The sequence below is a fragment of the Drosophila gunungcola genome, assembly GCF_025200985.1.
Source record: "Drosophila gunungcola strain Sukarami chromosome 2R unlocalized genomic scaffold, Dgunungcola_SK_2 000011F, whole genome shotgun sequence".
NCBI lineage: Eukaryota > Metazoa > Arthropoda > Insecta > Diptera > Drosophilidae > Drosophila > Drosophila gunungcola.
Window position 1 is genome coordinate 2,236,075 of NW_026453169.1, and position 24,170 is coordinate 2,260,244.

The 24,170-nt window shown below is 36.7% G+C and overlaps 4 protein-coding genes across 4 annotated transcripts in view; 1 reads left to right on the forward strand and 3 right to left on the reverse strand.

Moving 5' to 3' along the window:
• Positions 1-24,170, forward strand: part of LOC128255599 (uncharacterized) — a 79,518-nt gene that overhangs the window by 28,400 nt on the left and 26,948 nt on the right.
• LOC128255597 (uncharacterized) lies at positions 1,380-1,917 on the reverse strand. Its single transcript, XM_052985273.1, has 2 exons — positions 1,807-1,917; positions 1,380-1,749 (listed from the first exon to the last, which is right to left on the reverse strand). Exons 1-2 carry the CDS (start codon positions 1,815-1,817, stop codon positions 1,524-1,526), a joined length of 237 nt encoding a protein of 78 aa, XP_052841233.1. The 5' UTR covers positions 1,818-1,917; the 3' UTR covers positions 1,380-1,523.
• On the reverse strand, positions 4,554-5,842 carry LOC128255583 (putative gustatory receptor 59c). Its single transcript, XM_052985250.1, has 2 exons — positions 4,814-5,842; positions 4,554-4,756 (listed from the first exon to the last, which is right to left on the reverse strand). Exons 1-2 carry the CDS (start codon positions 5,840-5,842, stop codon positions 4,604-4,606), a joined length of 1,182 nt encoding a protein of 393 aa, XP_052841210.1. The 3' UTR covers positions 4,554-4,603.
• LOC128255584 (putative gustatory receptor 59d) lies at positions 6,615-7,850 on the reverse strand. The gene is made up of 2 exons (XM_052985252.1): positions 6,831-7,850; positions 6,615-6,767 (listed from the first exon to the last, which is right to left on the reverse strand). Exons 1-2 carry the CDS (start codon positions 7,848-7,850, stop codon positions 6,615-6,617), a joined length of 1,173 nt encoding a protein of 390 aa, XP_052841212.1.

Below are 24,170 nucleotides of genomic sequence, written 5' to 3' on the forward strand. Positions count from 1 at the left end.
CCGGCTTATGTACTGCCTGCAATAGAAAGAGAGCTATCATGCAGATAGCTTTAAAACTGAGAGACTAGTTTGCGTAGAAATCGACTCTCCTAGTGATGCTGATCAGGAATATATGTACCTTATAGGGTCGGAAATGTCTCCTTCACTGCGTTGCAAACTTCTGACTGAAATTATAATACCCTCTGCAAGGGTATAAAAACAATAATGAGGTATTTTATTATCTCTTTCTTCAGCAAGCAGGAACTTGCTTTTCAAATGTCACTGGTCAAGCTTCGATAGTTAAAAACTGTTGTTATCGTGCGCTTAACAGCACACTGTTAACTTGAATATATTTCGAAAACCCGAGCACCCAAAACCGAAAGCCGAGAAATTTGCTAATATTTAGCCCGGAACATTTTCCGCAGATTTACATATAAATTCATCGTTTTCATAGAGGCTATATACTTTTTATATACGCATAAAATCAAAATACAGTCGTTTTATAGAATATTCAATGTTTGTGTATCTGCAACTTAGGTCGTCTTGCTGAATTATTGCCTCCTTACTTGTTTAAAGTTAAGCTGAATGATATATTTTCGCTGATATAAAGTTTTTTATTGTTTAGATCTATAAGTTAAACTATCATCCAATAAGGTACTTTTACCCATTAAGATAAACTTGACATTTAAAAAGAAAAAGTTTTAGATTTCAGATTGCATTTCCCTTTGCTAACTTAATCTTTGGGAAAACGAAACGTCACTACCACGTGCACAACATTTGCCAATTGCTGCGAAATTGCGCGCAAATTATATCAATCTCCCATCGAAATCATTGCAAACTTATCAATTTTCCCTCCACTAACCAGACTTACATTCGCTGAGACGGAGTCAAAATCGCAGAGACCTTGTAAAAACGAACAAAAATCAAATATTTATGATATGTTTGAGCAACATTTTGCTGCCGCTGTGGCCGGCGGCAAAAGTAAACTACAAATTTTTCCTTTTCGGCTGCATTTTCGTTTGCCTTGGCATTTGGATTTATGTGCGTGGCGTTTGAAAATTCAATTTAATTCTCATTTTTTTGTACCATCGCGGCTGCTGCTGTGGGATATCCTATGAATTTTTGAGGCTCTCTGGTGAAGCCTTCGCCATTTTGGTCCTTTGCATATCGAGTTAAGTTATGGTTTGACGGGAATTGTGTTAGCTGTGCTGGGATACTGATTTCTGGGAGCCGACAGAGCGTTTTCGTCTGCTTTAGTTAGTCCAGCCCTAAGATTACAGCATTTATTCAAACTTCTTATATAATTTATTCTAACAAATTTAAAAAAAAATGTTTTTTTTTTAAGCTTTCTGACCCAAAAAGCTAATAAATATGCATAAACCGTTTTTAATAGCAGCTTCGACATCCACTTTTGTTATATTTTTTAGTTTTGTTGCTCTTTAAGCAAGCATAAGTAATATTTTGGAAACATTTAAATTGAAAACGTTTTTGTATAAATCAAAATTTCCAGTATTGAAGGCAAACTGATATAGAAATCCAAGAGTTCATTTGCAGTTCAGAGAACTATCTTTGTGCCAAAGAGCTAGATTTCGAGATCTCAATTCGTCCATGTACATCTCGGACTCCTTTTGGAAAAGCTCGACCATCTGCTGTTGCCTTACCTTTCTGATGTACTTTTGCATACACTTTAATTCCTGAGAAATCGGCTTCACAACCGAATCAATTGGACCATTATTCCCGCCGCATTGACAATCAAGTTTTAGCGCGAGTCTAAAAAAGAGGTTGGTGTTAAGCTGTTCGCCTTTTAAAATGTTATGACAATCTTACATGTGGGACATAATTGGGTTTATGGATTGAGTTCCCTTATATTGTTGTTATTTTTGTATTGACAGTTTGTTCAATGGTAACTAGTGATATGAATTCCTATCGGTTGTTCACCGATAAAGATTAATTTGATTGATTTAGGAGTTAACAGAATTAACTAGTAGTTATTTTGAATTTATGAAAATCACATATTTTTACTTGTTTATTTGACTTTCTTTTTACAAAAGCTAAAAAAACTTCGCAAATAAAAATTTATATCTACCTTATTTAGTTAAGGGGTTATATACAGTTAGAAAGCCGAAAACAAGCGAAGTTTTGAAAATTGTTTTCTAAGAATACTATTAAATTTAAATATCTGTTATTTTGTACACATATTATGTTACATTTTAACTGTATTTTAAGACTGTATTGGAAAGGAGCCACAGCTAATCTCCGGGAGCTACTCTCAAAAAAGACATTTTGCGGTGACCACCATATCTTTGGACGGGATCCTACGAAATTTAAAAAGTATGTCGTTAAAGTATTGTCTAATCTAGGTATTAATCGAAGGAATAAGCAAAATAAGGTTTTTTTTTTGGCAAAATTGCGGTTTATCAAAAAATAAAATGATTTTTGATCAAAATTTAGGAGTTAAATGGCTTATAATAAACAAAATTATATCGGAAAATAAAATCTTCTATTATTTTCTACAAAATATACTAAAAAAAACTCGTGCCTAAATTTAGAATAATCGGTTTAGCCGTTTTCGAATAATTTTGGTCACCGACTTTGAAAACACCAGTTTGAGTAAAACGCGTTTAGAGTTTGTTCTTGTGTTTGTAAGCGCTCTGAAACGCTTTTTTATAATTTGGGTGTAAATTCAAAAAAATTTACGGGAACGGTATGTAATTTTCAGTGTGTATTCTTAAATATATGTACTTTACCTTAAGAAGTTATAAGTTATCCTCATCTAGAAATAACATAATTTAGTAATTTCGCATTTATAAATATTATATTGCTAAAAGAAGACAATGGGCATCTATCATTTGAGATATTTATCAAATTCGTCTTAGTTGTTTTGGACTTTTTTTTCACACGATTTTCCAAATTTTTACTTATTTAAGTTAAATAATTTGGCGAGGTCTAAGTAGTATTTGCTATGACTAAAGTATAAAATAAAAAAAAATAGTTCACAATTTGGCATTTGTTAATTTTTTTGTAATATTGAACATTCACAAAGGATGACCTGAGAAAAAGAAATTGCAGATACTTTAAATTTAATAAATCAACTACCTGCTAATTAATAAATGCGAACGTTATTGTTATAACAAGTTATTTTATAGCCAAAAGATATGGTAATTCCCATCCATTATTTGATATCCCTTTGAAGAACTCCTGTCAATGCAACATGCCAGTGTGATTCCTTGACAATCGATAAACTCTATTGAAGTTAAAAATGTTGCATTGTTAGCCCAACCAATCCGAGTCATCCCCTCGATCCAAGTGCCAGATTGTGTGTCGCAGGATAACGACGGGGAGCAGTCGTAACCCAGTGGCAATGCATTATGCTAAAACGTCTCCGGCTCCATCCGTTCGTTTGTCTGTCTGTCTGCCTGTCCGACCGGCAGCATGTCTGCTCCTCCGATTCCGATTCTCCGGCTGCTGGCAGTGCAATGCCGTGGCCTGTTGTCGGATGTCGGTGAGGGATTAAATTGCGACTTATGCTAAGCGAACTGATGGCGAGGGGCAAATTGAATGGAAGCTCGTTTATATTGCTTCAATTGCGGCAAAGTATTGGAGCTGTCGCTGGATTTGTCACTGTCGCTCGACGGTGTCGCGAGTTTTGCAGCAACAAGACAGGACCAAGTTTATAAATGCCTGACAATTGGCAGTACAAAGGAATCCCGGCCAGGCAATTTCCATTACCAACTGGCATATTCCTCTGGCAGTGCATGAAACGGCCATTATCGGTTTTCTACGGTCCAATACACATGCCTTTGGCACTCAATAGTTTGTTGTTGGTCTAAACATACTTTCCTATTCTTCGCTTGTTTTCGCTACCTCTCCTTGACAATTTAGTTATGTTTGTGTTAATCGTGTTTTCAATTTTGTAATATTATTTACATTTTATGTGTGTTTTTTATTTTTACTAAAGCATTATCAGATTTTTTCAGGTACATTATTTTATCTTGAGTTTCTTTATTTTAATTTACAACAAAACTTTTAAAGTTGTCTAGTGTAAAAAACTATTTTGTTTTACATAATAAACAAGAAAAAACGCTATAGTCGAGTTTTCCGACTATTAAAAATCCGTTCTCAGATAAAAAATTTCAAACAAAATATTCCCCCACAAAACAGTCGGAGTCTAGTTGGCGCCATCTCTCTCTCTTTCATCTGCTACATCCGGCAGAGCAGTGGTAGGAGGCGGCAGAGCAACGGCAGAGAACTTAATAACTTCTAAAATGAAAATTTGTGTGTCTACCGATAGATATGACACAAAACACAAACACAGAGTACAACAGCTAAGGTCTAACTTGTATCAGAGTGACGTGACGTGTTTAGTAGGCATGGCTCCGCTTTGAAACTAACTTGCGCTTTTGAAATAAAGCTGGAAATACTAGAATCTGCATGCGAAATCCCAAATCTCTAGCTTCTATAGTTTCTGAGATCTCGACGGACAAACGAACAGACAGACGCACATGACTAGAACGACTCGGCTATTGATCCTGATCAAGAACATATACATTATAGGGTCGGAAACGTTTCCTTCAACCTTCTTTTATTCTTCAAGAGACGGGTAAAACTTCACAAAAAACTCAGTTCAGTTATTCTTCAGCTCCGATTGAACCAGCATCATAGAATGAATTAAAATTGAGTTGGCCATGGCCATTAATTGACTGCGTTCCACTTTAAAGAGTCCCAAAACATAAAATTCGTAGGGATCTCGGACCAACTGCAATTGGAAGTTCTCAAACTATAAAGTGTAAAATATAGGTGAAAATATATTCTAAACGTATTAAACTTAACTTACGGTTGTCTCCAGTCTTTTATCCAATTCCTGGCTGAATAAAGTTCGCTCTGCCAATACCCTGGTTACCTCATTTTCCTGATCGCAAATATCAAATCCAATATTAAGCGTGATCCAATTATCCGCGTAAAAGAATATTGTGGACAAAGCGATGAGCAGAAGTCCCCAATATGTGGAACCAAATCCTGTTGTGTTGTACAAAATCGAACAGAAGGTGAAGTATATGGAGCCCACCGAGGAAAAATAATAAACCATGCTCATGCTTAAGCTCTGTATTTGGAATATCTCCGACATTTCGCCCAGTGTGTCCTTCAATTTGGAATGTCTTTCGGCTAACTGATCTAGTTGATCTGCTAAAAAGCAACATTTTGTTGCGAAAACTCCTCCGCCACGGTTGCGAGTAAGACAAATGGTTTCAGCTTCACTAATTAAGTGCCGTAAATCTTCTTCAAGAATATTATAGAGCCCAAGAATTTGCAGTAAGGCGATATAATACTGAACCACGATCATATTGAATATGGTGGTAAAGAGGGCTCCCACAAGTAGGTTTACACACAAGCCGAAAGTGAGATTTCTACGTTGAGCACTTATGTCCAAAATCATGTGCGTGGAGTCAGAAAGAACACAGAATACAAATTTTATAAAAATACGGCGACGATAGCGAAGAACCACCGAGGGTCTTTCCCGAACTAATCCAATTATTTGATTCCACAGCCTGAGGATTTTGGAACGCTGGATCCATCGGGTGATCAGAGATAGCATCACTGCCAAATTTCGCACCACCGTCATCAGCAGGAAAAAGTAATCATGCAACAGCCGAGCATTACTCAAAGTCGATCTCCAGTTGTTATTGCTAAGTCCTAGAATACTTAGCAGCGTGATTAGACCTATATTATGCACCGCTGAGAATATCGTGGCTCGTCGAGTGGCTATAGCTTTTCCGGTCGGCCAATCCACTTCGAAGTTCATTACTCCCACCGCAAGACCATAACAATACGCTAAGCCCAGAATCGCCTGCACCGAGTTAACCATGTTTTACTACTGAATCCTCATCAGAATAAGCGCGAACTCAGTGATGAGCGCGTACGCAATACCATCAATATAATTAATCCTATGGGGACAAGTTAATAGCCGGTGATTGATGGCGATAGAAACAAGAAGGAAAGCCACATGCGAGGGCCTCACTTATCAAATACGTTACTTTTTCAACCATTTTCAAAATATATACGGTTCCAGCAAATATCGCCTTTTGGAATTTAACTGGCAAACAGTGTGGCCCCGGTTTTTAAAAATAGGCCAAAAATAAAATAAAAAAAGCAAGCTATATCAAAGTAAAAGAAAACATACATAAATACTTTAAGTTTTTAAATAAAAGTGGTATTTATTTTAAATCTGTAAAAATTAAAAAAAAATAGTAAATTTTTCTTTCATTAAATACAAATATAATTGTTGACTTTTAACAAATTAATTTTAAGCAGATATCTATAAGTCAGAAGACTAGTTTACGTAGAAAGGGACGGACAGACGGACATGGCTAGACCGGCTAGACCGTAACTTTAATAATAAACCATTTTTATATATTGAAGAACCAAAAAAAAATAAATAATCAGCAGAGTTATAATATCTATAAACACTTTTTCCCGACTGTTCCAATTGGAGCTATAGGTATAATACAATCGTCAAATCCGGCTTGTTCCGATAAGGAGTTTATGTCAAGTTTTAGACGAAATTGCATATATTATACTTAAATACAAATTATTTAAACAAAACAATATTTTTCGATATATATTTGTGAATTTACATTTTAAAAATGTTGTACATCGTATTGAATCAGCAGAATTGAGTGTGTTAATAGTGAGTTGCCCACAGCGAACGATGATGCACGGTTGATTTCAAATAAGCCAAAGAAACCTAGCTTAAACGGGTTACGAGCCAGGTTCAGAATAAAAGTCTCGAACTGCAAGTAGTTTTGAGAAAATTAAACTGCGGTTATTAGTTTCAAGGAGTCTCGACCACTCACAACTGTTTCTAATCTTTGGTCCAAGCCTGGCTGAAAGAGAGTGCGTTGATTCAGCAATTTAACCATGTCATCGTGGGTGTCCATAAGGTAGAAAACATTATACGAGTTAAGCCAGCAATCGAGGTAGTAAAATACTAAGTAAGCAAGGCCACAGACTTTGACAATGTTTGGCCAATGCTCTGTTAACGATCTGTATTTGTTGATACTAAACAGTAAGTAAGAATTCGTCACCAAGTTTAGATAGTAGGTGACCATCAAGCATATGACTTGAACTCGATAAGCCCTCGATAAATCTTCAGTGAGGTCTTGCAAACTGGATTGGGTTCGAGCAAGTTGTTCCAACTCGTCGGCCAAATAGCAACATTGGGTCATAAAGACACCACTTTTGTTCGGAATTAGTGATTGAGTCTCAGCTAAAATCGCCCGGAGCTCCGTATTCAATAGTCTGTAGCGAGCCCTTATAATTGCCATGGCTGTAAAGTACTGTGTTATGATCACATTAATTATTGATGTCAAGCTCAATATGGACCAAATTCTAAATGCCAAGGAAATAGTTAGTTGGTTTGATGTTAGAACTAGCACCATGATAATCTGCAGAGTTTCGGACATTGTGGCGCAGATGCATTTGCTCACAATGCTCCTACGGCAATAGCTTATTATCTCAGGATTGAGTTGGTAAAGGCAGTAGATCGAGTTGAAGAGCTTCATAAACGTGCGACGTTGAGACCAACGGCTAACTAAGGACAGCATAACACAAATCACACGAACGCACGACATAATCATAAACATATTTTTATGAAGAGAGTTTGTCGTCGCCCACAGCTTGCCCATTACACGGGCATTTGCCATCTGAATTCCCAGAATTATGAACATTAATAGGTGGGAAAAGGCTGAGCATATTGTAGCATTTTTGGTGACTCGCGCTCTACCCGTTTTGAAATCGATTTCAAAGTTTAACACGCCAGTGAAACGTCCGTAATAATATGAAACGAACAGACACCATTTGACTAAGTCGACCATTGCGAACTACTAAAAGCCAGCGACAGAAAGCTAAATGTCTAATATGGTTTTCCACAGAGCTGTCTCTAATGTCCTGATATGTAAGAGCGATAAGTTTGTGATATCAATAATTTCATTTTTATTTCCGTTACTCGTAGAATAAAAGGGTATATTGCATTCCTTGAAATTGATTGTTTTCGGGGGCACATTTGTTTTTAAATTGGCTAGCTGAGTAAAGGGTATAGAGTTGTCGTGGCACTCGACTAGCTTTCTTTTTCTTCTCCTTATATTCAAAGTTACTAAACAATAATAAAAAACGTTGTTAATAGTTTTTCACAGTAATCAATGCGGTGTGATAAGTTATAATTAAACTAATGTGAGACTAGGCTGAGATTTAACTTTTACACAACATCAGGTTTTTTTAAGTGTTTTGATTATATACTTTTGGATACAAATATTATTTGAATGATTAGTTTCTGCTTGGGTATTTTGGACTTCATCCTTGTTGTCCAGATTGTTGTTTTTTCTGCATTGTAAATATCGTTCTCGTCGCAAAATGCAATCCCTTAAACTCTGAGTGGAAAATGTTAAAAATTTTGCACATCATATTGAATCAGAAGAATTGAGTGTGTTAATAGGGAGTTTGCCATGGCAAATAATGCAACACGATCGATTTCTATTAATCCAACAGGCTTAAGCTTCAAAGGACATCGGACAAGGTTCAGTATAAGCCCCTCGAACTGCAAATATTTTACACAATTTTTAGAACTTTATAAAATAATAATAAGGGTTCTCGAAAACTCACAACTGTTTCCAGTCTTTGGTCAAATCCTGGCTGAAAAAGAGTTCGTTGGTTCAGCAATTCGACTGTGTCATCATAGGCATCTAATAGGTAAAAAACGTTGAACAAGCTAAGCCAGCAGTCAAGGTAGTAAGCTACTAGATAAACTATGGTACCGATTGTAGCGAATGAAGACCACTGCTCTGTCACAGCATTGTGTTTGTTGAGACTGAAAATGATGTAAGAGCTAGACACCAAATTAAGATAGGAGCTGACGACCATGCAAATAATCTGAACTTGGTAAGCTTTCGATAAGAGGTCAATTAGCGTTTGTAAATTTGATTGTGTTCGAGCAATTTCTTCCAACTCATCTGCCAGAAAGCAACATTTGGTCACAAAGACCCCACTTTGGTTGGGAATAAGTAATTTAGTTTCGAGCAAAATCGATCTCAGTTTATTGTTTAATAGAACGTATCGTCCCCTTATTATTGCGATGGCTATAAAGTACTGCGTGATGATTCCGTATGCCAAGGCTGTCAGGCTTAAAACGGACCAAACGCTGAATGCCTTAAAAAAATATGACTGTTTTGGGACTATCACTAGTATCAAGATTACTTGAAGACCCAGAGATATTGTGGCGCAAAAGCACTTGCTTACGATGCTTCTTTGGCAGCACTGTATTATCTCTGGAATTTGCCGATAAAGGCCGTTGATCGAATTAAACAGCCTCATAAACGATCGACGTTGAGTCCAAGTATAGACCACAGTCAACAAAACGCACAATGCTCGAACGGAGCCTTTAATAATGTGCAAAGTTTCCTGAAGAGAGATTTCCTTTCTCGACATATTGGCTACTTCATGCGCCTTTGATATTTGAAAACATATTACGATAATCGTTAATATGTGGGATGACGCTGCATATATTGTAGCTCGTTTGGTGACTCGACTTTGACCCGTTTGGAAATCGACTTCGAAGTTCAGCAATCCAGTAAAACGTCCGAAATAATATGAGGTCTGCAGACACAATTTCACGAGGCTGACCATTGTGGAATACTGAACAGCAGGTTCAGGACAAATAGCTTTAAATTTACATTTACATTTACGCTGTCCTTAATATCTTGATATCATCATTTCTTTTATCGCATTACTAAATCAAATAACCTCCAACGCTTTATACTTTTATAGCTTTATACTTTTATAACTTTATACATTTATAATTTTATACTTTTATAACTCAGAACATTTTTCTTGATTTACAAACAATCCTTTTTTGGTCTTAATTTTTATACGTTCGTTCACTAAAATCGAACGAAATTGAAAACGCATACCTTTCCGTTCTAAAAAATTCGTTCGCCTGCTGTCGTTCTCAATTTTTACCTGTTCACGAAAATCAAACGCTGTTTATTAAGCAAAAGCCTTTGATTCTACGAGTAGCGTGTATTAAAACACCATTTGACCCAGTCAGCTGTCGTAGAGCACTAAGTTCAGTCGTTAGAAATTGCCCTTATTCTACGTTAATTTCGATTGATGTACTGATGACTGTCTGTAAAGGGTTGTCTACAAAATCAATCAACTAATTTACTAAGTGTTTTTATAAGGGCTTCTATAGGAACCCAGACGATTGGCGCTTAGAACATTTTAAGTTTAAAATTCTAAAGCTTATTTTATCGGCACTTGCAGAGGCTATATAGGGTAATATATAGAATGTTTTTTGTTAATGTATTTTTGTCATTCGTGGCCACCCGGTTTCCTTATCCTACTCATCAGCCAACCCTATGACCTAACCACTGGGCAAGGATCTGGGCAAAGTGTTAAACATCTTGTACTGCATTCTTGTTTGCAGTGAGATTCCGCAGCTCATGGCTTGACAAACATGGCCCTGTTTCGAGAGGACAAAGATGGTGGCGATGATGCTGATGTGGCAGAGGCGAACTTCCATGGCCGCAGAATGTTTGCTCAACACTTATTCTTAGTGAAAGGCTAGGATACGTGTTCGAGGGAAGGAAGTCTAGGTATGAGCCTGTAAAAGCCTAACATAGCTACATTGAGAAAAAAACGTTCTGATTTTAACATATTATTTTTATTTTTTTATTAAACTGCTTATATTTTGTAAGTGTTTATTATTTGACTAATATACGTTTCCTTTTTTCTTTATTTTATTGTTTGTTTAAATTTGGCACTGCTCTCGTGACAATTTTTTTTAGTTTTTGTTCTGTATTAACTTAGCAAAATAGCAAACCTATTCTTATACAAGGAATAACTTTATCGTTATTGATTTTTTAAGTGCAGCTGCGTATGAAACTGAAACTTCGACGTTAAGAAGTGCATATTAAACAGCAGAAGAGGGCGAGAGGAAGGCCCTCAGGCCATCATCTGCGGCTGATGCCGTCGAATGTCTCAAGAGTTTCGTTAGCGCGGCTAGGTTACTGGCTGCATCCCATCCAAAATGCAAGTTCCGCCTACAAAATGCACTTTAATATTCACCCAAAACAAGGTTTTTTCTCGACTTAATTTAAATTTGTTATGGTCGAGAAACGAATGAATTTGTGTAGTATTGCATTTGTCATCCTGTCAAATGCCATGCTGCAACAAGAACGACAACTGCAGCGGAAGTTTTCGCGACCGACGGGTGTCAAAAATGTTGTGAATTTAGGCGACAAATCAAATTGCAAAAAAAAGCGCACGCTTTTAACTCAAAAATGCAAACCACCATGCAAAAGCGGAAGCGGATGTGTTAAAAATGGTTTCTGATTGTATGAAAATCCAATGCCGCACTCAGCCAGAAACTGTTGCATACTTTGGGGCTTTGCATGTCATAGGAAAATGCACTTTTCATTCGATGGAAATGCGAGCGGACATAGAAATTGATTAAGCATTGTGTTGAACAGAACACAGATGGAATTCTATATCATATAAAAATGAGCCTATCTGAACAAGCGCTCAAAATCGAATGGCCTAAAATTTTTAAACTTCCTTAAGTACTATTATAAAATTGTACTTATACATTTACACACCCAAACTGAACACTTAATCGGCAATTTGTTTGAGTTTTATTAAGGAATATTTAATTATAATTATTAAAAATTGTTTAAAAATAATCGGGCTTAAAATATACCTATTGTTAGTTTCAAGTGAAGTGGTATTAAAGTTTCAGACAAAAGCTTGCAAAAAAAGTTAAAGTATATTGTCGTTTTGTAGATAATTAACTTTTGTAATAGCTTCAAGGGTATTTAATTTTCGGCTTGCCAAAGATTTTCAATCAAACAAATTTTATTATATTGTCAACAATTATTAAAACCAATTTTAAAATATCATTTAATACAAAGAATGGTGCAGTGAATCGATAAACAGTTATTCTTTCAATTTATACTTTACTATTTTAATATTATGTTAATGTTAAGTATTAACAAAAAAATGAAATTAAGTAACAGATGTGAATTACAAAACGTAATTTCAAGAAACCGAATTAAAACTAACAAACTGATTCGCTTTAAAGTGTTTTTTTAAATGCAATTTGTAAAACTTTCTAGCCTTGTCCTATTAGCGTTAAGTTTCTGAAGTCATTTCGAAAGTTTTACTTTCTGCAACTCAAGTGCGGTCGCCATTAATTAATATAAATGATGACAGTTTTTAATGTTTGTCCTGGGCCCGCGGTGCTAATCACTTGAGCCCAGGACCACCGCCAATCCACAGCTCTCTAGTGAAGGAGAACATGTCGCGTTTGTTGGATGTCATTAAAAAAATGAAGCAAAAGTGCCTCTTACATTACAACCCATAATTTTCGCATATTAGTCGTGGCTGACTGAGGGCCGAGTGTGCTTTTGCCAAGTGGAACCAGTCCAGGAATCATATGCACTTAACATGCAATTGCGTGCCGAGGACGAAGGCGCGGGCCAAGGAAACGCTGGCAAATTCGCCGGGCTGAAAATGAAAACATTATTCATAAGCAGTCGACAACGTCGACATCGGGATCGGCATTGGCGGGTCCAAGTGTCCCAGGTCCCCCACCACTTTGGGGCAGGAGGTCCTCAGTCTGGTCGTTGCTTTTACCATAACACACACTATCCGAGCACTAACGAGTCCAATGCTTGGGTAATTGTAAACTTTACGTGCCCACATTTCCAGTATGCGTACACAAAGAAAAAGCATTTACGATTTTAAAACACCTTTAAATATATTTGATTCAATAAAATTACTATGGAAGCTATTTTTTGGCCTACTAAAATTTAAGAATGATTTTTAAATCACTAATGTCTTAAGTTAAACGACTTTTGCAAAAGATAATATTTACTAAGCACACCAAAGCGCACGCAAATATAAAGTTGAAGTACATTTGGCACTAGAAAATACTTAACTGATGATCAGCATTGGAGAAATATTTTTTCTTTGTGCGCAGTGACATGGGAATGAGCTACGAGTGGCCTCGACATCTTAAACGTAATCAGAAGCGATATCAAAGTCCCCCGTGTGAGTTTCTAATGAACTGGCGTGTTTGGAGTTCTTTGCCTTTGGTCCAATTTATTGAGCCATAAAGGTGTCAAAATGCTCTCGCACACCCCGCACCTTTCCGCTGGCGTATTCGTTCATTGTGAATAATTAGGAAGACGTTTGCGTGTGGCCGTCCCTCACCCCTCAAACGCCACCTTTGGCATCACCATAAAAAATCTCATTAGGCCAAATGTGTATCATAATGACTTTCCATTTACCTTCGCTTCCTTCACACTCCTTTTGCCGGCTTATTTCCCTCCGTTTTTTTGTGCCTTGTTTGAATTGGATTTGGTAATTCATTAGAACAGGTAAATGAATGGACACAGAGGTCTGGGGCTGGATAGATTTCTTTAGTTAATCATTGACTGGAGATTGGAGTTTCTATTCAGAGGGTATTTAAGAAGTTTCGTTATGTCTGAAATGTTTTTCAGTTTTTATGTGAATTAAGTTGGACTAGTATAGTTCTGCAAAATAAACTGTAATACAATGTTCCTATAATTTTTAATATTATTATACCTATATTCTGCGATTACAAATAATAAAAAAATAATTACCTACATATTAATATTTTTAGTTTAAATGTATTAATTGCAAAGCAATACATTGTTTATGTATTTTGCAAAACCCTGATGGTTGTATCCAGAATTTGTATGCATTAGCCGACTGTTATTTCATCATCATTAGCGAATTCCTCCCTGTTTTTCCCACCCAAGGGGCGTATTCGTTTTAATTACATGCTAATTATCCAAGAATGACTTGGCAGAATAGAGCTGAATGAATTGCATTTCTGACTGTTATTCGCTGTGTGGCCGTGTGCCTGATTAAGTTCCTTAGGAATATCCCTTCTCCCCCGATTATCGCCAATAAAAAAAATTGAAACTGCAAAAGCGAATTCAAGTCTTTTTGTGGCCAAAGAGCAAGGAGGAACTGACAGCGGTGAGCAAAATTCACAGCCAAATTGGGATCAAGTTGTGGTTGGACTTCGGCTCGAGTTGTCCTCGAGTTGTCCTCGAGTGCTTGTCGAAAATGGCTTCTGTTCGATTTCGATGCTTTTGTGGTCAGTGTGGGTGCTGGGTGGTGGGAAGAGGCAGGCACCGCCCGCCCATTCGCCCCCTTAAGGAATTTCTGCGGACCCTTTTCATGCAACGTGTGAAATATGCGGGGCACTCAGGGCAGAGAGCTCTGTCCGGGGGCAACTTTTGTTGTTTGTTGGTCAAATTGTCGTAAATTAGTTTTAACACCTGACTGAGTGGCTTTTCGAGTACCTACCAGTGTGTGAGTTTTCCGAATCACTCTCAACAAGTTTCCTGGCCACTTTGTCTATGGACTAACCCTTTTCCACATGGTACAGTCGAACTTCCTTTACCTGCCCTTTTAAATATCAAATTTTAACTATTGATGCTTCTGCTTGGAAAACTTAAGTTTGGAAAAGATTAACACCCGACTCACAACTTATTGACTAATAGATTAAAATATATTAAACATTTGCAAAGTAAGAGATTAATTCTAGTTTGAGAGTTTAATGTTGGGAGGACAGTCTGTTGCTAACTCCTGACCTTGCTATTCGGTTTGTGGCGTGTAAAATTAAGGTAAGCGGCTTTGTTTAGCCATAGGGAACATAGATTTTCAATTAAATTTTATGCTGAATTTGCCGAAAACGCACTCGGCCATTGACTTAAGTGGAAGGTGTTTTTGAAGGAGGCTGAGGTTTGTCCCTGCTCAAGTAGTTTGGTTTTCTTACAAGGTATTGGTTTTAACGGAAGGCAGATTAAAGTCTGGGCTTTCCGGTGTGCTATTTAAGTATTCACATGAAATTCCATCTGTGCGAAGGGTCCCAGCATCTCGATTATGCGCTTTATGCCTCATCATTAATTACAATGTACTCGTCGGGTCTGGCTTTCTCAATGACTGACTTTCCTTCGCTTTTCGTGGGGTTTTTCCCACACCTTTTGCGTTTTCATTTTCCATTGCTTTTTGATTTTGGCTCTTCAACCGCCATTTTCCCGGGCATTCTCATTCATGTGAGTGTGTTTGTGTGCATTTTTCATTTCCGCTTTGTCGCTGCGGCATTTCCGTTCATTTTTCACATATTTTTACGCTGGCGAGACGATGACTCCACGTGTGTGAGTGTGTGTGTGTGTCTGTTTGGGAAAATGAAAACTCCCCTTTTTTTTTGTCGAGGCTTGCAATTCATTTTTCATGTCACCAGCTCCTTCGGCGTCCTTGTCGCCAGGATTTGCTTTAAAGCTTTGGGTAATCCTTTTAGAAATTACATTTCGCTCCCTCTTATGCGTTGGTTTATGCCTTTTTCGCCCTCTTTTGCCAACTACACAATGTTGTCAATACTTTGAACAATGAGATGAGGCATTCATTTTAAGCGTTTCACCTGAGACCTTTAACAAAAAATGTGACACCGAAAGAAACATTTGGGAAGAGTTTCGAAACCAGTTGGCTGTGTGTACATAGTGAAGTTGAACAAATTAGGCTAAAGTTAGGATTATTATAACAAACGATTCAAAAGAATTTATATTATACAATTAGAAAAAAAGAAGCTTTCTTTTGTCCTGCCACTATTTTAATAGTAAAAACATACCGTAATGCTGACTTCGATGACTTTTTCCCCGTGCAGGAACAAGCTTTTAGTGCCCGGGTCCTTTGGTTTATCCTGGGCCTCTGATTTGGGACGGACCCAAGAAGTCATAAACCACTCAGTGGCCAACTGAAAGTACCACAAATATTTGCCGCTAACCAACTTGCCGCCAGCAAATCTCTCTGTCCTGCTCGTCCGATCTCTCCACATCTCACGTTCGTTTAGTTTGGCTGGTTTTATATGCTTTACTCTTTCGCCTTTTGATATATGGCCATTGCAGGCTTCGCTTTTCCACGTTTCCACCTTTCCAAATTGCCTTTTTCCACAGGTAACTTGACGTATGTGTGTGTGTGTGTAAAACCGAAAGTGCTGCCATTTATTTTATTGCCACCTCAAGAGCAGCAGCAACTCCAGCTGTCCGGCGATGAGTAAAAACTTTGAAAGCTGCCATAAAATAAACTGCGACCGAACAAAATTCGCACAAAAAAAGAAAAAAGATGCGAAAAAATTGAGAAGAAAAGAAAAGTGACCCAAATGTTGTATTTTTACAGTATTTGGATTTGTGCAGCGCTTCGTGTGTTTTTATGATGGGATTTTAACGAAATTTGCTTGTCTGGCGGGGCGATTGAATGGCTGTGGCCCCGGACCTCCACCCAAAAACCACCCAACGCCATGTGGAGCCATTGGAAGTGATGCAGTGGTTCAGGGCTCGCTCTGATGGGTTTTTGTGTCAACGGGGTTATCGTAATGGGCAGCTTATTAGGGGCAATCAGGTGCAGTTGGCAGGTCATTGTCGTGGCCCAGGATTCAAGCCTGGTCCATTGGATTTCAGCTCCAGCCATGTGCCAGATGCGATTGGTCACCAGTCTTTAGAATTAAAGTTAGATAGAATATGTTTTCCATAAAAAAAAACATTTAAATGCATTAAAACCATTGTATGATTTTAAATTTTCTTTTATTAAAATTGGGCAAACCAATACTCGATATTTTCTTATTTTGCTAAATTTGTATCATTACTTCCCTTAATTCTATGCTTTTTTTTCGCATTTTTTTATTCTCATGCAACTTTTTGATGTCACTTTTAAGCCGAAACAAAAAAAGTTCAAGATGATTCGCCCCTTTCAGGCTAATGAATTTGCTGCAAACTTTTAGCCAGTAAAAGCGATGCGGCAAAAAAGTCAAAGTTCTGCACTGATTCACTCCACTTTATATGATATAAATATTAGTTATATGCACACTCACACACAGCACCCCATTGTAGTCATAACCCAACAAAAAGGGAAACAATTTTATGGTTTTTGTGGCCAAGTTGGTTTTCCGAGTGAGGCTTCTGGCTGCTCATGGGATTATTGTGGGACGGCTGCCGGGGCGAGTGCTTAACAATTTAGAAGGCCCTAATTGACAGCATTAGGATTCAGGAAAATTGACAGGCCCCCGAGTCGAGGCTCATAAGTATGCTTTAAAATGTTTTCGGTTAGTTTTTCTTCTTCACGGCAGCTCAAACATTTACAAATATTTTATGAGCACTTAACTTGGGACACTCACGCTCTCGGTTATAGAGAAAGTGTGGATGGTCGGGGCCTGAGACGCGCAATAAAAAGTCAACAACGGATTGACAGGGGGAGGGTGGATGTGGGTGTGGATGTGGATGGTATCCCACATTCAACTGGGGACCATCTCAACGCAAGGAGCCAAGGAGGATAGAATGCCTTAGTCAGGACAAAAGTTGTGCGTGATGCTGCTGGCGATGATGACGATGCAGCATGACATGTTTGCCAAGTCCTAAATGAAATCAATTTAATAAGCTGTCAATAATGCAGAGTAGCAGGGGACAAAAGTAAAGTAAAGTGAGTTAAGATGGTTAACACAATGGAGCTCACCGGATGAGCAGTTTAATTGAAAGTTGATAGGAATTGCAAAGTTGCCACTGGATGATTTCTTATACCTTGCCTAATATTGTTATTATTTAGGTCATTTTTGTTCAAAATAAACTGAATTTAAAATATAAACGTGTTTTATTAATAAAAGCCAAGAAAACACACCTTTTAAAAATGTTTACCCACATATTTTGTTTTCTTTTCATCAATTCAACACTAAAATCATTGAAAAATCCCCTATTGACTTTCTCATTAATATTTAATTATAATAAAAAGATTGTTATAATAATGATGAAATGTAAACATGAGTAAACATTTTATGTATTGATATACCTGATTTATTTTTATAAATGCCAAACTACATTTTTTAACAAAAAGCCGTATTGATTTCCCAAAGTAAAGTATTTATAAATTCCGCATTAATTTTTTTAGGGAATATCTCAAAAATTTTTATTTTAGGATTCGTGAATTGAATCGAGTTTCCCAATAAATAATTGCAAAAATCTAACTGTTCAAGACCAGCCAGATTTCTGACTAAGAATACACCTAGTTATTTTGTTCAATTAAAGGTAGGCGTTAATTACATTACATTTTCTGGCATTTACATCACTTGCAGTCATATATGCATGATTAATTTTACTGTTAGTCAAATAACACAACTGCCTTACATAAAACGTAACATGGTACCAAAAATACTTCAGCTTAAAGTAGCCTGAGCCTTGTTGCCTTATTTTATACACTTTTAAATAGGGGCTTAGGGTAGGGCTGAAAACGAAAAGTAGATAGGGACACTTAGAAAGTAGAAGAGAAAACCAGAATCAGAATTCAAATCTTCGCCAGGCTCTAGGCAACAGTTTATAGCTGAGGTGGGAGTGTGTGTATTTTCATGGCAACGTACGATATTATTTCTTATCTTGGGAGAAACGTGATGTTCAACCAATGGTCGAGTTGCCCTTCCTTCCTCATTCCCAGCTCCTTCTCTGTTATTTTCCCTTTCTCTTTCCTATCTGCCTTTCTGGCCTTGTTGCGATTTCCATAACTATAAATATCGATTACCTTTACTGTCAGGCATCGCCCCGAGTACTTAAAGTTGCCATCAGACTCGCCCACACTAAAGCAGTTACAGTACATCTTCAGTATTTCAATCTTTCAAGATTTAAATGCAAATGCATTCAAATAAGTTTGTAATATTTTTTTTGGTAGTCAAAATTGAGTGAATGGAACACATGGTGTGCATTAAAAAATCAAACAGGGAATGAGCTACAGCAATCACAAGTCTTAAAAAAATGTATAAAGGGTATGCAATAATAAATGTATAAAGAGTATGCAATAAACAATTTATTTCTTATCTTGAAGTCCGGTGAATTTCTTCCAAAAAACTTTTATATTTTTCATTGCTTACTTTTAGACACCTTTAAAATTTTTTAAAAACCATTGCGATTTCTGGAGCCTCCGCCACCAACAACAATCATTCGGCTCAGTACAGAATCAAAAATTTCAATTAACTAAAAATTAAATTGACAAACAAAGCATTTTTATAGGAATTTTTGTTTTTGTTATCGAATTAGTTTACCTAAAAATGAAATCATTTTGTAACTTACAATAAATCTATCATCTCAAGACACAGTTAAGAGGGGTTTTAAATAATCAAGATATAATTTAAGAGCGAACGAGTATTTGATATTTGGTTTATGCCGGCTAAACGTTCGCATTAGGGATATAACACTGTAAGCATAGACAGGCAAAACAACCCACACATGCGAAGCACCTCAATGGGAAGCAACTTGAGGCTGTCATTGTTTTCTTCCGCCCTCTGCTACTTTCTCAGCCTTGTATCTTTGACGCTTTTATGCTCCAGCTATTGCTATTTCTCTTTTACCCCGCTTACACTTTTACCTGCCTTATTTTTCTCTTTGACAAATAAATTGACATGCCACATTGCGATAGCGACGAATAAAATTCCCACATAAACTCACACTCCCACTTTAATACCCACGCTCACGCATACTAGAGGAAAAGCTGGAAATGTTTGGCTATGGGGTAAATATTCTCACGTTTATGCGCTTTCCTTGTGTTTAGATATGAATTTATAAACAATGGGCTAATCAGTAGAGGTAGCTCTAAAAATATATCTAATATTATATATTTATCTGTGACTTATAATTGTTCTAATTTATTTATATTGGTTAAAAAAAGAAAAAATATGCATTTTTGTGAAATTATAAGCGAACTTTTTTTTATTTTAAGTGTTCTTTTCTTGACGTCTTACATTATGTATTTTATTACCTAAGAAGGAATATGTTTAAAAGCCCTAAAGAGGATAAAAATTTAGGATATATTTTTTTGATCCTATGATTGTTTTCACCAGTTAGGGTACAATTTTCCACCATATGAAGGGAACTTGTGTCGACATCAACGCATTATGGAGCCGACATTTGAAGGTTGCTCTGTTCCAACCCACCTCCTTTCCTTTTTACCACCCCCTCACCTGCCCTCTAACTGCGTTCTTTCTTCCGCAACGAAAACAATGAAATGTCAGGCACGTACGGAAGAAATTCGTTTACTTCGACTGTTTTCCTTTTCTTTCCTCTGCTTTTTCCTCCACTCTTTTAGACCGTTTTGGATATTTGTATACTCTAACAGAAGGTAAATTAATTTTCTGTAGTGTTATAAGCAAATGTTATTTGATGATGCGCTTTGTTGAATGACAAAAACCATGATAAATAAAGTTTTCAAGTTGAAAATATTTTTCGTTACTAAACTTTATTTATTTCCTTTTGTTCAAAAGGAAATACATACGTATTTCAAATAACTTAAAACGTTAATCGAAACCTTGCGGATTATAGATCATACAATTTTTTATTGATGTCTTTTTGTATTCAAAAATAACATTTTTAATGAAAATATGGCTAAAGTATTTAAGCTTCGGCTAGGTAAAATTATTTTGGCCGACTAGCTTGGCGAATTTGACGTGCAACGTGAACGTCGACGGCAGGAAAGAAAATAAATATGCCACAATATGTTAACGACAAGTCTGCATTGGCCTCTAGTCAACTGCCACGCCCCTTTTCCCCGCTCCGCCCCTCTGACACTAGCACTTTCGGCTGCCTCCGCTAGGTGAACTACGTGCCAAGTTATACTTTTGGCGCTGACTGTAAATAAATATTATTAAAGCGACACTAAAAAATTGTATTCGATTATTCAGCAAAATGCTAAGATAAATGAATGGCCCCGGGGGTGTTGAAAATGGGTGAGTGGCTTACCACGAATTATGTGCAATAAATGGAATGTGCCAGCATAAATCATTACAGCAGATAGCTCTGTCTGGCTGTTGTTCTGCCTCTGTGTGAGTAGTGCCCTTTCCATTCGCGATTTGGCAAAAGTACGCAATCATTTTTCAATAAGCTGTATTAGCTTGTCAGCCAACAGATGGCATTGCGTAGGCCCTGGTTGTAAACACACCCATATACATCACCCATATCGATGCTGCAAATGGGGAAAACATTCAAATATTGTCTCCGTTAGGAAAGCGCCCGCAAGCTTTTTGTGTCGGCCAGTTGTAATTCGATCGTTTGCCGGAGTCCATTTTGAGGGTGTTCTCGATTACGGTATCCAATAAAATTGTATTGGTTGCACAAGGTATTACTCGGAATTACTCCGTTAGGGCTCAATCAAAAGAACCTACAATTTAGGTTATTGATGACAAATAATTGCTGTAGAATAAGCATAAAACTTATGTCAGTTTTACTAAAACCTGAAAATAAATAAATTACAAGAATTTTTTCTGTTGGAAATTTTTAGAAAACATTGAATTTATTTGATATTTTGTACACATACTTTTTTATATTTGAACTGTAATTTTAGACTTAGTACTCGAAAACATATTTTTTAGGAAGCTCTCCTCAAAAAAGGCGTTTTGCGGTGACCACTTCATCTTTGGACTGGATCCTCTGATATTAAAAAATCAAACAGATTTCGATAAAGTATTGTCAAATCTAGTAATAAATCAAATGAATAAGCTAAATAAAGTTTTTTGACAAAATGACAGTTTCTCAAACAAAAAGATTGATTTTTGAGCGAAAAAAATGTTTAATTTCTTTGCAAAAAATATACTTAAGAAGCTCGTGTTAAAATTTCAGACTAATCGGCTTAGCCGTTTTTGAGTAATGTTGGTCACCGACTTTGCAAACACCATTTTGAGTAAAACGCGTTTAAAGCTTGTACTTGTATTTGCAAGCGCTCTGAAACGCCTTTTAAAATTTGAATGTAACTTCGAAAATAATCACCGGAAGAATATGAAACTTTTAGGGTGTATTCTTAAACAATGTACATTAACCAAATAAAATACAAAACTGTATACAACCCCTTAATGAACCGCTTTAAATCTTGGGGACATCGGGTTCTCCCGGGAAACCATTTTGAAGAACATGTTACCCTTTAGGTCTCCATTAAGTAGAAGTGTACCGAAAAGTTGCAATTGCAACGATGCGTTTGTGTTTAAGTGGTCGATGCAGTTGCCAATTGCCTAAAAAGCTTCACCATGGCTGCCAATAAGTTTGGCAATAAAGCCGGACTTCCCCTGCGCAACAGAGAACTGGACATAATTACAAGTTAATGGTGTCCGCGTGTAAGCTGTTCCCGTTGCCAGTTCTGTGCCTTGTTGGTAATAACTTTATTAATTACGTCCTCGGCCTTGCCAGGACACTTGCAAGGTCCTCGGCGTCCCTTGGCCGGGCAACAGCTGGCCGAATTCGGTTTTTGTGTGCGCCTTATTAATTTATTCAATTTCCCCTTTTTACGGCCTCTCCAAGTAAATTAGCAGCTGAAAGTGCTTTCAGTACTCTCGCTACCACTTCATTTCCCTTTCAGTAGTTGAACTGGAGTTTGAAGTAAAATCTGTCCCTTGAACGGTTTTTATTTTAGCATCTAATTTGATTTTGATGTAGAGAGAACAATTCAAACAGTCCCAAATAAAGGTTAATATCGAATACTCTTTTTATTAAGGAAATACAAAAGATAGAACTACAGTGTATGCAAAGTGCAAGTGAAATATAAACATTTTTATAATGATCAAAAAACGTACAAGCGAAATGTAATTTCATTTGGCTAGCAAAGTATTAATGACTTCCACCTACTACAAACCATTTTTAACAATAAATTATATGGCTAAAGCCAAATCGATATAGCACACAATTGAAATTATTCATGTATATTAGTCGTGCATAAGAACATTTTAAATATAATAAATTCTACGTTCGTTGCGTGGGTGTTAAATTTTTTAATCGTCATTTATGGCACTTGGTCTTTGTGATAAAAGGTTTTATTGGCCCATGAACAATATTTTAATATATTTAATATTGATACACTGGGCTTTAAATATTTTCTTTTAGAGGAATTATGAATTATTTAATGAAATATGAGGCATTCACAAATATTTACTTCATAATCTTTATAATTCCATACACAAATTTTTGTTTATTAAGCTAGTTTCGTAAGCAATTTTTTCAGGAACCATCTGAAGGGTGACCAAAGCTTCTAGAAAGGAAATAGCAAATATATTCGTATAAATCACTGACAACTTTACTTCAGAGGCGCCGGTGCGTCAAAGACCGCCGACTGTTGCTTAAGCTCTGGTTGGGCCCCCGGGTCTAACTTTCATCTCCACTGACTAACAGCTCACCAGCCTGTCCACATATGGCAACTATTTTCCCGCAAATTGGTATAAATGATGGTGGATTAAGCCAAATGCTCACCATAAATAAGAATTCCGGATGTAAGAGAAACGGGAAATAAGGGGAGAAAGAACGAAGTTTTTTCTACTCTTTTGTAGAAAGTCAGTAATTGAAATATTATTTTACTTTAACAACAAGGCTACATTTATGAAGGCAGATTCAATAAATATTAAATTGGTTGCATTTAGAATTCAAGATTGTGCATACTAATAAATTATTCAATGCAACAAATATTCGAGCTTAAAAGAGAACAACAGCGAGAAAAACATTAATTAATTTAAAGTAATCAACGATTAAAATTAAACTATTTTAGTTTTCTTAAAAAAGACTTGGTTGAAAAGGAAAAACAATTAATATAAATAAGCAAACCAAATAAACCAATTAAAAAAGGATATGCACGCCAAATAATAAAAATGCATTTGGGCGGTGAAGCATTTTTACATGCTTTCGCTAACGTTATTTGAAGTTATTTTCGTAATATCTTTAAATATTGGGAATTTGAGCAGTTTTAGACGAAAGATGCACTCTTTGACAAAGGTATTTGTACTTATTTTCGAGAAGTGTATAGTGGAACCCCAGGGCAAACATTTCCCCCGATGAAGGCCAAGCAAAGCAAAACCCAGAATAGAAGGCAATGATTTTTATTAATTGATAAGCATTTGCAACAAGTTGCGCAGACACATGGGAACAAACACCCGCACACGCACACAAGCAATGTGTATTCGAGTGAAAAGTCCTTTTCCCCGAATTCGTTTCATATTTGAGGTAGGATTTATCATATCAGATCATCGCAATGCGATAAGGCCCATGTGGACTATGTGGAAATCTAGAACACAAGCTGAAAGGGAAATCGGAGGAAAAGCAAGTGAGGAG